This window comes from Lynx rufus, unplaced genomic scaffold (genome assembly GCF_022079265.1).
Source record: "Lynx rufus isolate CCGP_SWC_20201006 ecotype Redwood Valley unplaced genomic scaffold, mLynRuf1.p SCAF_1, whole genome shotgun sequence".
Lineage (NCBI taxonomy): Eukaryota > Metazoa > Chordata > Mammalia > Carnivora > Felidae > Lynx > Lynx rufus.
Window position 1 is genome coordinate 190,515,105 of NW_025814823.1, and position 17,140 is coordinate 190,532,244.

A 17,140-nucleotide genomic window follows, 5' to 3' on the forward strand; every position below is an offset into this window, starting at 1 on the left:
TATTAAATTTAGGTGGGTAAAATTGACCTTGGGTGCCACCTTAGGGGAGAGAGGAAGAGGAAGAAGGTTCTGGATCCTCTACAACAAGAGCAATCTTGCTGCTTTATAACTTGCACATAATGAGCTTCCACTTCAGATTTCCTTGGGGGACAGGAGTGTTCCGTCCCCCTCTCTGCATACTCCCCCCCCCCCCAGCCATCCACAACTGAGTGTCAGGGGTTCTCTAGGGCAAGGGGAACCTCCTGCTGGCATGCTTCCTGTGTGTTTTCTACCTCCTCATGCAATCTGTTAATGAAGGTGAGGAAAGACAGAAGGATGTGGTTTCCTAATAGAGGTGGGAAAGCATTTGCCTGCAAAGTCCCAGAGGATGAGCTACATGGCCATTTGCATAATGAGGCGGCTACATACCTCACAACACCTTTCACAAGGCATTTGTCTGGCATTCCTTAGCTGAGGCCATTGCGACGGATAAAAACGTCCAGTGCCGAGCACACAAAGGCTTGTGTCAGGGAGCCAAACCAGCCTCCACTGTGGGCGCCCATGCTAACGGTCGATCTCCTCCTTATCTAGTCTCTATCTTGAAGGATCCACACTTGGCCTTCCACTCTGTCCAGGAACCCCCCAGCCCCTGGCTTGTGAAGCGCCTTGAGAGTAGCAGGTTTCTTACCCACCCGGCCTGCGCTCCTTCTGCTCCAGCCACAGCGTTTGTTATTTGAATGCACCATCTGTGCGCTCATCACTGAAGTTTTGCCTTCTCTCTGAAACGTTCCCTGCCCCTCTCTTGCCCACACTCCCTTTGCTTAGTCAACTGCCACTCTTCTTTCAGATCTCAATTCAACCATCATTCCCAAGGGGAGACTTTCTTGACCCCCCTCAATACCTCCCCGCCTCGGGCAGGTTCCCTTGTTATGTGCCCTCAAAGAATCACATCCTTTTCCTTTCAACCTCTGAGCGCAACCTGTTTTAGAATTTATACTTGCCTGATTATATGTCTGGTTAATGTCTACCTTCCCCTACTGGGATGTCATCTTCATGAAGGTAGGCACAATGTCCATTTTTAACTGTATTTTATTCCCAATAGGGAGCACAGTGAGTGTCCGATAGATAATAAATGCTCAGTAAGTATGTGCAATAAAAGTTGAATGTCTGTGGCATAAAGGGGAATTGAGACTTAGGACAGAATCTCTCCTGTTTTGGGTTTTCTTATATGGGCCTGGATGCTTCCCCTTATTACTAAGGAAAGTATTTTCTCTTCAATTTTACTGATTACTCTGTATGAATTACATGACACATTTTTAAGAAGTACTCCATGTGATGAGATTTTCAGGTGTTCTTAATTTTCTATCCCTTTCTTTCTCCCTGTTTTTTTCCCGACTTGTATGCACTTACTGAATTTTCTATATTGTACATATATCATTTTAAAAAACTGATCTGAAACAAAACTCTGAAAGTAATTTTTTAACTTTAAAATAAGGAGCTTTGGGGGATTTGAGCTGGAATTAGAGGGAAGGAAACGAAATCCTAGCATGCCACCTGGTCTAGCAAGGAAAAACATCTGTGCAGATTTAACAATGTAACTAGTATATGATTTTGTTTTGTTTAGGCTACACTTAAGGACAAGTTGCAGAAGAAAATACAAGTGTTACAAAAATACAGCTTTGATCATATAAAAGCAAAAGTAGCTGACATGGGGTAGGAGGCAGAAGTGTTAGAAGTGCAAGTTGGGGGTGTTAATTTCCTCATCTTTCACAGAAAGGAGTCAAGATATTAAATAATGTTACGAAGAGAAGCAATGGTGGTGTGAGTGTATTATCTCTGATTACAAGGGAAGCAACAGAAGCAACAAGTGACATAATCAAATATTAAAGAAGAGAGAGGAGAGATGTAAATGAGCTAAAATCTCATCTTTCCAACTAGGGAGTCAGTAGGTATTGTCTAAAGGTGCCAATTAAGAAATAGAAGCTATCCTCATATAATTAAGCATTATGGAGAGAACAGTGAGAACAACTAGAAATAGAAATGATTAAAACAAGTTGCCTTGGGGACTGGGGTACAGGTGGGGCGAGGTGCAGCAGAGCCAAGAATGATGTTTTTCATCATAAGCTCATCTGTATTATTTGATTCATCATGTGCAATTAAGAATAATTTAAATGGAACAAAATGAAGAGGTTGGGTTAAATGGTCTCTAAGGGTTTCTCCCTAGAACTGAGAATCTATGCCAACATAATGGCTTTGTTCTTCAGGGAAGGAGAGTCAGTGAGCATTTATTGAACACTAACTATGTGCCAGGTGCTCTGTACCCGTCATCCGCTTTGCACTTCAGGATATCCTATGAGGTGGCTCTTTCGATCTCCATCCTACATGCCAGGACGTTGGGATTCTCAGGGAGGTGACATTTCCTAGCTAGGTCCACACGGCAATAAAGAAGCAGTAGGGCTGACAGGGTTAAGACCCAGGGCCAATTCACTTTGACACCATTGTTTCTCCATGGTAGTGCAGGTGGCCAAAGCCTGAGGAAGTGTGGAACGTTCTCCCCCTCACCATGCATATACAGGATGGAAAAAAAAAAAAAAAAAGTAAAATGATCAAACATAGAAACAGGAGATTACTTAAAATCTCACCATGTGAGAAACTTTTTAGCCTCACTCGTATCTGATAGGATCACATCATTTGTTGCTTTATTTACTGGGTTTTTAGTCATAGCTACGGACATTCTTTAAACTGAAAGAATTGTGACATATACAGGCAGGTTGAAAAATGAAGAGTCAAGAGCCAGCTTCCGGCTGAAGAAACAGGAAATTATTGAAACTTCTCTTCCTCCAACCCCAGAGGTAACCTCTATCCTGGATTTGTGTAAATAATTTCTTTGCAGGCCACTAGTTTTTAAAGATCTGTTGGTTTGATACTAAGGTAAAAAACTGGACTGATCACTCATTTGGTCAATTTACACCTATAAATTCCTTCTTTCCCCACCCTCCCAAACCTCCCTCATCCTTATCCATCCCTCAGAGCCCCATTCAAGCTTCACCTCCTAGGAGTCTTCCAAAACTCTCCAGTCTATACGGGTTTTCTTTTTAAAAACTTATGAGAGGGGCGCCTGGGTGGCGCAGTCGGTTAAGCGTCTGACTTCAGCCAGGTCACGATCTCGCGGTCCGCGAGTTCGAGCCCCGCGTCAGGCTCTGGGCTGATGGCTCAGAGCCTGGAGCCTGTTTCCGATTCTGTGTCTCCCTCTCTCTCTGACCCTCGCCTGTTCATGCTCTGTCTCTCTCTGTCCCAAAAATAAATAAACGTTGAAAAAAAATAAAAATAAATAAAAATAAAAACTTATGAGAGTTCTTCTTCATTCAGGACCCCCACCAAGCTGTCTGTGGGTTGAGCTGTCTAATCTAGCCCCAGTTCAGGGCCCTCAAGTCTGTGGTCCTGATGGAGAATCCGAGCAGTGTTTCATATCCCGTGCAAATACTGACTGAGAGAGTCTTCTTGGAAGGACCAGTTATACTGAAGACCCACGTTTGATCAGACATGAGAGGCCAACAAGAAGCATATACAGAACATGGGCATACTATTATCTAGAGATCAAGGAAGATCTGGACACTTTCATTCTGACTCGGATATAGCCTGAGCAGAAAAGAAGTCATTCATTCAGTCATTTGACAAATAATAGGCATTGATTATACACAAGTTTCACTGCAAGGTGCTGGAGACACAACATTAAGTGAGGCAGACCTGATGTATGGCGTTTCTCAAAATGATGAGGAAAATAAGTAAATGGAAAATTGTGGGAAGTGCTGCAGTGGGGGTGTGCGTGGGGCTATGGCAATACATTAAGAGGGGCAACCGACCCAGACTTTTGGGGAAGATGACAGGGAAGGCTTTCCACAAAAGTGAATGCTAAGCTGAGACCTGAACCAGGGGTAAGTACTGCACAGGTGAGGGAGAACATCTCCTGCAAAGGCCCAAGACCAAGAGGGACCACAGCTGGTAAGGGGCTGTCAGCTGAATTAGACTGAAGCTTTCAGTGCTGGGGAAGGATCTTGTAAGCCTTGCTCAGGCATCTTAATGCCACCTTGATGGTTTCCATCAGGGAAATCTGCAGTTTCACTTTGTGGCTGCAAGAGAGAGAAGAGATTGGGGCAGTGGGGGACAAAGAGGCGTTGGGATCAAGAGAGATTAGGGCCTGGAGATGGAGAGGAGGGAGCAGACATCGGACACCTGGTGACAGATTGGGATACAGGTGCAGACAGGGAAATGACACCCACCACCTGTTCACAGGGTCCAAGGACACAGTGGGTTTGCGGGCGGCAGGGAAGCTGAGATCAGATCTGGGCAAGGTGGATTTCTGATGTCTGTGGATGTCCAAGAGAAGATGTCTAACAGGCAACTAGAGGTAAGCTATGGGGCCCCAGAATCTGGGGAGTGGATCCAAACTTAGGAATCATCAGCATGAGGATAAAAATGGACTCCAGGAGAGGGAATGACATGAATGCAAGGGTAGGCAAGGGTGGGCGTTTCTCAAGGTGACCAGACCCTTCCACACACTTCAGTTCCTCTGACTCTATGAGACCAAAGAAAGAGAAGGTGCACAGTGGCACCTGAGATCAAGGAGACACTGATAAATTCTGGGTACTTCCTTGTCTACCAACAAACCACCTAACAGGGAAGACGGCTACTCTTCTACACTTGGTGCTGCCCCTTCCTTCTTTCCTTCCTCCCTTCTCTCCCTTCCTTCCTTTCCTTCACCGAACATCCACTGAGCGCTTGCTCTGTGATCTGACACACACCCCAAGGGCACAGGGTGAAGACGGGTCTGGATGCTGCAGGAAACACGATGACAGGTGAGACTAGAAAAACTAGATTTAAATGAAGTTTACGATGTAGTGGGGGAAGACAGTCCAGGACACCTGTGCTCGGGAAAATAAAACAAAAGGCTCTGAAGACTGGGAGGAGGGAGAAACGACACAAAGTTCCTTCAGAGAACAGGCATTTGATAAGTTCTATCCCCCCAGGCCGGATAGAACTGGGGGGAACGAGACAAGACAGGAGACGGGAAACGGTGATGGCTTCGAGGTGGCTGGGGAGAATGCGCCAGTTTTTGAATTGGCAGGACAAGTGCAATTGCAGACAGAGGGGAGACAAGATGAAGATCAGTGTGAAGAGAGCAGGAAACCATTTGCTGGGGCTTTAGAGGGAGGGGTGAGCTGACAGGGCTGCAGGCAGGCTGGAGCCAGGCTCTCAGTTGCGGGACCGAGGCTGAGTCAAAGCCTCTGGGAAGCTCCGGGAAGAGGAGAGAAGGGACTCATGGTAGCTGAAGGCCTGCTTATGAAGCTCCGGTGACTTTACATTCCTCACTTCACTCAACACAAAGACTGGGGAGTGGGAATAGGCTTCCCCCACTATCTGAAGGCAGAGCGTTCCTAACGAAACCTTTCCTAAGGCCAAATGGCATAAAGCAAAGAAGCAATTACCATGAATTTATATGGAAAACGTTTTGACCATTCCCAGACCCCAAAAAACAACCTCTCTTTGGCTTCGTTGGCACCTCAGGACGCATCTTTCTAAGGGGCGTGCCAAATAAGTTGAGATAAATCACAGATGAAGCACAGTCCAAAGCTCTGGCAGCTTGGTGCTGAGATGCTGAGTGTAGCTGCTGGGAAGGAGTCTGGCGGGGCCACTCATGATGGCTCTGGAGCCACTTGCTGCAAAACAAAGGGTGAATGCTATTTTTGCTTTTCACCTCTTTTCCTGAAAGCAAAATCCTCCTTGGATTTCTTGTGGTTAGTGAAAACAGGTACTGTTGTAAGGTCTTCTGGAAAAGCAAGGCAGAACGCAAACTTGGAAAAAGCAGGGGAGACTTACACTTAGCCCCAGTATTTTTGGGGTGTGGAAACTAAGGCTCAGAGGATTTTCATCACTTTCCTGGAGTCTCATTGCTATTAAGTACAGGGGCAAAACTTGAACCCAGGCTCTCTGATAGGCCCTTTCGAGGAGAACACCCAGGAGTCAAGCATTGGCCACATCCTGCCTTTGTTCCTCTGCAGAAGGATTCCTGCCTCATTCAAGGATGTGTAACTCAGCAGTGGAGCAGAATGAAAGAACAGGGCATGGCTGGTTTAGGAAGGTGGCCCAGTGGCCAGGCCGAGGTCAGCAAGAGAATTCTGAGAGATCTCTGCTCTTTCGCTTATGCTCTGTCTATATCCAGAGGAATATACAGCACCTTACAATTAAAGAGGCAGTGTCACTAAGTCTGGAGACCATTGCACAGTATAAGACCAGAAATGCATTAAAGGGAGAGGAAAGGCCTCTAGCTTCTCAGGAGGGGCAAGTGCCTGTGGCAAGTCTCCAAATGGGAATGCCGGTTTTTAAACTGCAAGTGGCCTGTTAGAACTTACTAGGTGCCAAATCTCCTCACTGAGTTTCCCTTACTCATCATTAGGTCCCGTGGACCCTGCCCGCCAGAACACATCTCCTTCCCAACCACTGGACTGCACACCCAAAGCCCTGGGTGTTGGGAGGGAGGGGCTGGCCTTGTAATGCGGCCAATGCAACAGCAAAGGCCCCAGGGAATGATGTTCATTGCAAATCACTGGAATGAGAAGTCAGCAAATTCATGGAAAAAATGGAATTAAGTCTGAGTTTTAATTGGAACATAGACCCACAGTCCTCCCTGAATCATGCTGCCTTGAAACAGAAACAGCTGACTGGTTAAGGATACCCAGGTAGTGTCCAATGCCTTGCCATACTACCTTGCTATATGGACCATACATCTGACCAACAGGAAGTGGGCATTTCAGTTGCCTCCTCGATACCAAAGTAGGGCAGATTCCAGTGCCTAGAATGTCAGGACGAGTTGCCAGGGGTCTCCCACCACTTTGCTTTTATTGGGAGATAATGCCATCTTGTCAGGGTCTGTGTTTATTTTTTGGGAGGGGGTTAACGATTTCCAGCAGAGATGACAAAAACCCAGGTCTGCTATAAATGGTTTCTGAAGACAGTATTTTGTCCAAGAGCATTCCATCCTAAGGGCTGCCAGGAGATTGACTGTTTACGAGGATCCTTTCCTAGCAGATATACTTTGTTGTTTAAAAATCGACATATTATGATCATAGTGCAAAAGAAAGGAATGAAACATCTTGAGGAAGGCTATCTTTTCATGATTTGAGTGTGGGCAACACATGTGCTAGCAGTGGCACTGGGGTCACCATTCATGACTGAGGCAGTGGCTGCTTTTGGAGGTGATTTCGACAACAGATTCAGGCCCAGCAGGGTCGATTATCAATGTGTGCCTTGGGTTAGAAGAGGGGCAAAGGCACTTAAGGTACACATTTGTTATCCTTGATCTCCAAAACCACCACCACCAACATTTTAGTTACCTTATATTGTTAGCTGACCTGCTATTTGTCATTTTCTCCTGGAAGTGCACCCAACACTTAATTCAGGCAAGGGTTGTCCTGTGAACAATGATTAATTTGGCAGATTTTCCCCTTGGCTTTACCTGGATACAACTGACCTGTAACACTGTGTTGGTTTAAGGTGTACAATGTGATGGCTGGACACATTGCCGATTTGACGACTGTGAAATGATTACCAGTTAATACATCTTTCACCTCATACAATTACCACTTTTTGTGGGGAGATCATTTAAGATCTACTCTTGGTAGTTTTCAAGCGGACAACATAGCACTGTTAACTCTAGACACCAGGCTGTACGTTTCATCACAGCAGGTGGGTTTTTAAAGCTGCTACTCTAGCCCCTTTCTTTTTGTTGGTTAAGTATTTATGCTCATTTTTGAAAAAAAAAAAAAGAAAATGCAGATGCATTTTTTTTTTTAAAGGGAAGTAATTTATAATCCTACCACCCAGGGGTCATCACAGATACTCTTGTGGGGGTTTATCCTGCCTGGTTCTTCTATACATATAACATTTAAGTATATGTTTTTAAACGATGGGACATAAAATATCTACTCTTTTGTAATCTATTTTTAATCACTTAGCATACACTATCCACATCTTCCTATGTACAGAACAGAGTTTCTCTTTTAATGTTTGTCTTTGTCTTTGTTTTGGCCTGGAGGAATCTTTTGGTTTCCCCGCACCCTTTTCCGGGTGACCATCTTACTTCTCAAAATTATTTGATAAATGATTACCTACTAAAGTACTGGCTCTATCTATCTCTAAACCCATCTCAGCAGGCTTTGTATTTTACTGGGGCTTAAATTTTTTTTTTAACATTTATTTATTTTTGAGAGACAAAGAGAGACAGAGCACAGGCAGGAGAGGGGCAGAGAGAGAGAGAGGGAGACACAGAATCCAGAGCAGGCTCCAGTCTCTGAACTGTCAGCACAGAGGGGCTCAAACTCACAAACTGTGAGATTATGACCTGAGCCGAAGTTGGATGCTTAACCAACTGAGCCACCCAGGTGCCCCTGGGGCTTTTAAACATTAGGTAACATTTCAAATCAAGAAAAGTCTCTAATAGGAGAACTTCAGACACTGATAGAAGGGGGAAGAGATGCTTCTGTTTGGGTCGGGGGAAGTCCTCTTGGTGCCCCTTGACTACAACACAAAGGGGCTAAATGTCAACAAGCATTTGGGTAGAAGCCAAGGATGGTAGGATTCAGCTGTACTCTGACCTTCAAAGTCTGCTGTGTGGCTGGACTGTGCACCCAGGCAAAGAGTGTAATAAAAGATGAATGACGCTAGAGGAGTAGGCATGGCTGAATTTTCTGGGGCCTCGTGGGTCACAGCTGGGAGCTAGAACTTGAAGTACAATGAGAAGCCACCTGTCAGTTTTAAGCAGGGGAGTAGCATGATCTGATTTATAACTGTTTGAAGGTCCTCTGCTGTTACATAGAAAATCAGCTGTCATTTTATCCCCCAATGCTTTACCTACCAGTAAATTTCACCTTTAACAAGAATGGATAGGCAGTGACCCTCGAAGAAGCTGGGTTTGAGACATTTCTCTTAAATTGCACACAGGGAAAAGGCATTCTTGTTTTCTTTCCTGAAGACCCTGAAGCACGGGGAAAATCTCCCCACCATGGCCCACAGGAAGAGGGCAGTTGAAAGAAGCATTCTGGGAGTTCTCTCAGGGCCACTGACAAGTCCCGTGGGGTCTTTTTCTAGTTTGGACTGGACAGCTTTCCTGGCTTCATCTGCCTTTCCATGATTCTACACTGATATTTCCTGCTTAGAAATCAAATAGATGGACAGCATGAGAGTCGTGGCTGTGTTCAGCACTAGAAGATACCTCTATAAATTAAAAAATGAGGTCAGAAGTGGCTCCTAAGCATATGTTACCAAAAATAAATCTCACCAACTAACAAAGAAGTAGCTGGAAAAAACAAAACCCTCATAACTTGTCTTCCTCCTTATACACTGTGACCTTGTCTGCTTAGTGACCCTATTTCTTCTTAACTTTCTGGATTCCATAATGAAGTTTCCTTTTCCCCTCTTCAAATTTGTGTTACAAAAAATACTGAACATATAAAATATTTGAAAGAACAATGCACATCCTTATACTCCTGACGTAGAATCACAATGACCTTTTCTTTTACTATTTCTGTTGTGACTCTATGTTTTACTGAATCACTGAAAACAAGTTGAAGTCATTGCATTACTCAGCCTTAAATACCTCAGCATGCAACTCCTAAAACCAAGATTATCCTCCTGTGTAGCCTCAGTATTGTAAGCATCTACATTAAAAAACATTCTTGGGGCGCCTGGGTGGTTCAGTCGGTTAAGTGTCTGACTTTGGCTCAGGTCATGACCTCATAGTTCGTGGGTTCGAGTCCCATGTCAGGCTCTGTGCTGAAAGCTCAGAGCCTGTAGCCTGCTTCAGATTCTGTGTCTCCCTCCCTCTCTGCCCCTTCTCTACTCAACTGTCTCTCAAATACACATTGAAAAAAAATTTTTTAAAGCACCCACACAAAAATAAAGGATACCATACAGATTAAGGATACATATTTAAAAAAACTAGGGTCATGTGATACACACACGTCAGATCCACATACAACAGCATTAGATGCTACCTTTAGGCTTCATCTCTGGATGAAAAACTACGTACCAGTTTTAGCTGATCTCCTGAAGGGAACCATCAAACCAACCTCAAAACAATATTTTCTTAACATTCGAAGTTCTGAGGCGACCAAAAGGCAGTAGCACTAACACTAGTATTTTATGTTTTTGTCTTTGTCAAGTGAGCGTGGAGAATGAGCTGGGAACTGGAGGCTGAGGACCCCAGGAACCCCCACTCTGATGTTCTGGTGGGAGGGTGCCGGAGGGAGGGTGGTTACAGGGCCTAACCAGAGAGTGCAGCATTCTAAACATTTCCTTATATGGACACACGTAGCCCCTTAGTGAAGTGTTTCCTGCATACTGATGTTAAGCCCCAAAGATACAGGGCCGGTGGAGCAGGTTAGGCTTCCCACACCCAGCTTTGTGCAGAAAGTACGAGGGGCAGCCTTCCAGCCTCTCGTCTGGGATTCCAGTGAACAGTGGAAAGTTCAACTGTGACATATTCCAACTGCTCTTGTGCCGTGGGGCCCTCACTTCCAGGAGTTCTTTGTAAACCTGCCTAAATAAATCCGTAATCTTATCTGATTCTGTGTGTCTGGGTCTGCACGTGTGTGTGGTCCTTCCCCACCAATCTGAGCCTCACTTGAACAATGCTATGTATCACCCTGTCTCACCTCAACTCTTTCCCCTGCCCCCTGAATTGTCAGGGGGAAAAATGATTATTATTCCGGACCAGAACCATGTCTGGTCAGCTGGGAAAGATCTATAGCCAAGAAACTAGCTTACAAAGTAGCTTTCCCTTCCCCTCAAGTGCACATCAACGTCTCCCAAGGCAGGCATTTCCTAAAAGGTGGGAATTGTAGAGGCAGGGAAGTGATATTTAACAATAGTGGGTCACGGAGGGAAACTTACTTTCCTCTCAGTTCCCTAGAAGTCTTTTTGACAACTTTGTAAGAAAGTCTCTCATTTAGATCCAGCATATCTCAAACCTTTCTAACATTTGCTAAACTCCATTTTTAACACGGCTGGCCCCGGGCTCAGACATCTAGGCAGACGGCAGCTGGGATTACATTACTTTGTTGTATTTTGATTGAATTTATTATTCTGGTTGCTTTTTTTTTTCTTTAAGTTTATTTATTTATTTTGCAAGAGAGAGAGAGAGAGATTGAGAGAGCGAGCATGTGCATGAGCGGGTGAGGAGCAGAGAGAGAGGGAGAGAATCCCAAGCTGTTAGCACGGAGCCTGATGTGGGGCTTGAACTCGCAAACTGCAAGATCACGCTCTGAGCTGAAATCAAATGTCTGACGCTTACCCAATTGAGCCACCCAGGTGTCCCTCTGGTTGCTTTCCAATGATGGCAAGAGGTAATGATTTTGTTTAATGGAAGTGATATACAGTTTCCTTTTAAAATAATTAAAACTTTTTTTAATGTTTATTTATTTTGAAGGAGGAAAGGTGGAAAGGTGGAAAGAGGGCAAAAGATGGCAAAAAGAACTCTGGATCAAGAACAGGTGGGGATATGGAGCCAAGGTCTAAGATGGACAGTGAAGGGCAGGCATTTGCTTTTTTACTTCTCGTGTATCAGGATTGTGTACATCTGCTAAGTGTGTGAGGACCTCCTCTCCAGGGGGGGAAAAAAAGCAAAAAGTGTTTAGTGCACTAAATTTGTACAATAATTTAGAACGTAAAGTAAAAAGTGGAAGATCGCCTGCCCCACCACACTCCATGCGGGTCACCACTCTTCTCAGCTTGGTGAGCATGACTTTTATAACTAAACAAAGTAAAAAAAAAAAAACAATGAAAAAATTTAATATTGATATGCTGGAACATACAAACATCTGCAAGGATATCCTTCAGAACATGAACAGTGGCTCTCTTCGTGCAGCAATGTGGTTTTTGTTTTCTTCTTTCTGCTTCTCTGGGTTTTCTGGCAATGAATTTATTTAAGTTATGCAATAAGAAAAACAAAATTAAAGAGAAAGGACTATAAAGTGGAAGCAGGAGACAGAGGGATCAGACGTGGAGCTGGAACTAAAACCCAAACCAAAGCCAACAGCATCATCTGTGAGGCTTTGTAGAGCAGTCCTCTGTCCCTGAGCGTGCTAACTGTAAGGATCCTGGGTTCTCACCCCAGCTCCTGCACTAGTTTAACCCTGGGAAAGTCATCTCCCTCTTGGGGCCTTGGCTTCCTATCTGCAAAATGTGGGATTGCACTAGATCAGTGTTTCTCAATAGGGGGAGGTTTTGTCCTCTCAAGGAATATGAGGCAGTATCTGGAGACCTTTTTGGTTGTCACAACTGGGAAGGGTGTTACTAGCATCTAGAGACAGGCTAGAGCCCAGAGGTGCCGCTCAACACCCTACAATGCATAGGACGGGCCCCTACAACAAAGGGTAATCCCAGTGGTGCTGAGATTGTGAAACCCACCCTGCATGCACCCAGTTCTATGAGTTTGGGCCCAAGGCCTCCTGTAAGAGGAGCAATGACTGCCCAGACTCTGACTGTGGTCCACTCTGACTACAAGGAGGAAAGAAGAAATAAACAGAGCTCAAGGCAGGGAATACTCTTAAGTCCCAGACGATGGGAGGTCCTGCCATAAAAGGCAGAGAGGCAGACAGACAGGCTGTCTTCTTCCCAGGGACCGGGCTTTCCCTCTTTCACATGAACAAACAGGGCCCCCTTCTGGTGTGTGTCAGCATAATGGACAATGGGCTGATGGCTCAAACACCATACAAAATTTGAGAAAAAACTTGGTGACTATGGAATATTTCCTTAATGACAATCTTCTGATTTCCCAGGGTAGGTGACACTAGTTACTAGATACTAGGTAGGAGATACTAACAGAATTTCCTTTAAAAACATAACAGGACTGGGGTGCCTGGGTGGCTCAGTCAGGTGAGCGTCTGACTTCAGCTCACGTCATGATCTCACGGTTTGTCAGTTCGAGCCCTGCATCAGGCTCTGTGCTGACAGCTCAGAGCCTGTAGTCTGCTTTGGAGTCTGTGTCTCCATTTTTCTCTGCCCCTCCCCTGCTCGCATTCTGTCTTTCTCTGTCTCTCAAAAATAAATAAACATTAAAAAAATGAAAAAAAAATAACAGGACTTATAAATAGATGCCTAACGAATGCCGATTCATTTCAGGGTAGACTCAACAAATATTTCAGAGCCTGCCACCACTAGGCCCTTTGTGGGCACTTGATCAATGACGCATGTGGCATTGCCATTGCAGAGCAGGGAGAAGAAGGTCTTTTCAGTCACTGCTGCTGGGATAATCGGGAAGAAATGAAAATGGATTTCTACCTCCCACTAAACACACACATCAACTCCAAGTGAACAACAGACTTAATGGTCTGTTAAGCCTCAAACGGCTAAAACTCTAAACTTTTAGAAGATAATACATCTTCATGTCTGTAGAGTAGGAAAGATTTTTTAAGACAAGTCACAAAAGCACCAACCACATGGGGGAAGAAATGGTAAATACACCAAGCCTTAAGAACTTCTGTTTACCAAAAGACAAGCCAAAGAAATGTATTTGCCATTTATGGATCCACAACATATCAATAATAAGTACAAATAAATATGGAAAAGAGGGCTTAATTTAAAAACAGGCAAAAATATTGAACCGCCTTTTGCAAAAGAGGCTGTCCAAATGGCTCTACCTTATGGAAAGAGGCCCAGCATCAGTGGTCAGCAGGGAGATCAAAACCATAATGAGATACCATGATGGAACGGCTTTCACTGAAAAGACAAGACAACTCCAAATGTTCCTGAGGATGTCAAGAAATTAAAACTCTCCTACACTGCTGAATGAGTGAATAAACTCTCACAACCACTTTGTAAAACAGTTTGGCAGTAGCTCCTGAAACTAAACATTGATCTACACGTTGACCTAGCTACTCTACTACTAGTAAATTTACCTAATAAAAATGAGAGCACAGATCCACCGACAGAAATGTGCAAGAACGTTCATGGTGTCTTCATTTGTTACAGCATCATGCTGTAAACAACCCAAATGCCCACCCACAGTAACATGGATGATTCACTTTGTCTATATGGTGAGAATTCTGCATATTCTGTATGTTACTCCATGTATGTTAGACCTTAATTAAAAACACCAAGCAAGCAACCTGCTCCACAGGTGTAGGGGTTTCTATACTAATATTGCACCCTGAATTTGGAGAAATATTTATAAGCACCTAACTTAAAGAGAAAAGGTATACCTTTAGACAATTAATCTTTTCAACTTATATCCCCCTTCCTACACATTAATGATATATTAATAACCTGTTAGAAACAAACACACAAGCCACAGAATGAAAGAAGGTATTTGCAGCATATATTTCAACATGGAACCCACAACCAGAAACTGCAAACCTATCAGAAAAAGACAACACAAGATAAACAAGCAAAAGACTTCCTACTTTGTATTTTTCAATATTCTTCCAGTTTTTCTGTTATTATTAACCTACAACTATTAGGTACTATTCGTATTCTTTAAATTAATTTTTAGTTCAATAGTAATACTTGAAAATACTTTCCTTGCAAAACATTAGACATTCCAGATAAAATTAAAGTCCCTATTGACCCCTAATCCTAGTTTACTCCCTGATACGTGGAGAAAATAGCTGAACTATCTGATATGCTTTTTTTCCCTAGATTTTTTTTTTAAATGCAGTGTATTTTGTGGGTTTTATTTTTTTGTTTAATTTTTTTTAAGCCAATGCAGGGCTTGAACTTACAACCCTGAAATCAAGACCTGAGCTGAGGTCAAGAGGCAGAAGCTTAACTGACTGAGCCACCCAGGCACCATCCTCTTTTTTGCTTATTTTATATATATGGCATCATAATATGTGTCTTGTGCTGGGACTTGCTTTTTCTCACTCAGCATTGTGTCTTTCAACATTTTCTATGTGGGTACATACACCTTATTCTTTGTAACTCTTCAGAGTCCTCCACAAGAAGAGAAGGTCCTTTGTGGATGGCCATTAAGGGCCCTCCCTTCCACCTTCCCTCCCTTTCTTTTTTTGCTAATTGTTCTTTAATTAGAACAATTGATATGTCATTTAAATATTTATTTTATTTCAGTTCTGTAAACACAAAGGCTCCAGAAAGCTCATGCCTCATTCTAATCTCAGAAAGTACTATGTTGGCCTGGGGATTCCCCCAGTTGTCTAAGTAGAAAGCGTAGCACAGAGGTTTGTGGGGGCCCTGATTCTTGCTCTGTTGGCCTCCGCCAGGACTGGAGTCGGTGCTGGAAACCTGTGCTTTCCTTCTTTCACCTCTGCTGCTGATGTGCCATGAGACCTCAGGAGACCAGCTCCCCTCTCTGGTTCCCCACTTCCTCCCTCATGAATAGAGGGGTGGGGACATATACTGTTAAGGTCTCTCTCAGCTCTGAAGGTCTTTTATCCTGAGTATCCTCTTGTCTTCAGTGATATATGCAAATGACCACCTTGGCACAGCTGCCTGAGAAAAATTTTCCCTGTCCTTATAGTCCCATCAATAGTCTGCTTCTTAGGGGAAACTTAATTGGTGCTCTCGGGTCACAACTCCTCATGAAAGAAGGTGCTGACAGGAGACACGTAGGCCTGAGGCTTCAGGGGCCAGCCCTCCCCCACCTCCTCCCCTGCTGGTGCCCCTGGAGCCTCTCCTCATCTTCCTGAAGCCTTGAACAGAACTGTGTTTCCTACTCATCCCTGTGACTTCTGGAGGCTAAGTTGCCATGGCAACACAGGCCACTGAACCGTGTTCAAAACCTGTTACCATAAAGAGGAACACTTAGCTGTCTCAAGAGTCTATTTAAAGGGGAACAGAGAGGCAATTACTCCTTATGGAGAGAGAGCAAAACCGTGTGCGTTTCTGAGCCTCTCCGCGGGGAAGGGTCTGAGAGAACAGATAGGACACATCCTCGTTGTAGAGGTGGGGACCTCAGACATGGAGTGAACTGGCTCGCTCTGGGTCACACAGGACTGTTAGAGGCAGGGATCACTAGGGTTCTTATTCCGAGCTTTTCATCTCACTCTACCCCTGTTACGTCTCCTCCCTAGTGCCTTCCTTTCCCTCCCCTCTCCATGTGCTTCTGCCTCCAGGACGAACCCTGAGCTGGGCAGCTGCAAATAGCCGCAGCGTGTTTATGGCTGGTTCTTCTCCCAAGGCCCAAAGGGCCTTTCCCAAGAGTAAATCAGACCCTCTGCCTCACTCTCCATTTCACAACACTCCAACGAATTCCTACCCAGGACTGCCACCTGTTCCTCCCTCCTCTGCTCCTATCTTGCCCCCTGTGCCCCTCCATTCCAGCTCATTCCAGGTTTTTTTCTTTCTTACAAATATCAAGCTCTACCCTCTCTGAAATCAGCATATCCCTCCCGACCACCATCGCGCTCTATCCCTGTTTCCCTTTTATGCCCTCACAGCATGTACCACCCTCTGCCTTCACGATCTTTGGATGGTCATAATCTGCCTCTCTTAATGAAGGCTATTCACCCACAACCTAGAACTGCAGTCAGCAATAAACGGGCTCTCCATACCCCTGTGCTGTATGAGTGCACGGAGGCTGAGAGATCTTCCCAGGCTGAGATGATGCATCCTCAGAGCGACACCCCTCTCCCTTTCCTTCCACTACTCCACTGCATCCGTGGCCCTGTGGCTGGAGGGCTGTGGACCCCACACACAGAGGAGCAGGTAGCACGGAGTGTAGGCGAGAATGGGAAGGAGGCAGGCAGCCTCTGTGACCAAGCCACAAGGGCCGGTGGGGACTGCCGAATGGTCAGGCAGCTAAAAGGTGCCCTGGGTCTGTGTGGTCCTGGGAAGTGGGAGTATGGGGAGGCAAGCCTGTGCTCATCCTGCTAACTACCACCAGTTATTTAGTTCTTACTGTGTGCACTTTGTACGTTTTGTCTCCTCTCAGCCTCTAAACTACCCTGCGGGTTAGCATGGCCGTCTCCCATCACACCAAAGGAAGAGAGCACTATGTGCTCTCCCCTCAGCCTGGACCACGATTCCTGGTTCTTCAGCAGGCCAATTCCTGACCATTCTCCTGGTCACCCCCTAAGGGAAGTCCTCCCTCTCTCCCCAAGACCACACCACGTTCTGTTTTCTGTTCCCACAAAACCCTGCACTCCTCCCT

General features: G+C 44.9%; 1 protein-coding gene across 3 annotated transcripts in view; it reads right to left on the minus strand.

Annotated features, from left to right (window-relative positions):
• The window catches only part of CYFIP2 (cytoplasmic FMR1 interacting protein 2), a 127,119-nt gene that overhangs the window by 17,421 nt on the left and 92,558 nt on the right, over positions 1–17,140 (minus strand). The window contains exon 26 of one of the 3 annotated variants that reach the window (XM_047091940.1): positions 5,534–5,696. The exons of the other annotated variants lie outside the window; for them this stretch is intronic. Within the exon in view, the coding sequence (XP_046947896.1) occupies positions 5,673–5,696 (24 nt within the window). The 3' untranslated portion in view covers positions 5,534–5,672. Of the gene's footprint in view, positions 1–5,533; positions 5,697–17,140 lie in introns of those variants that run through there. 3 annotated transcript variants of the gene reach the window in all.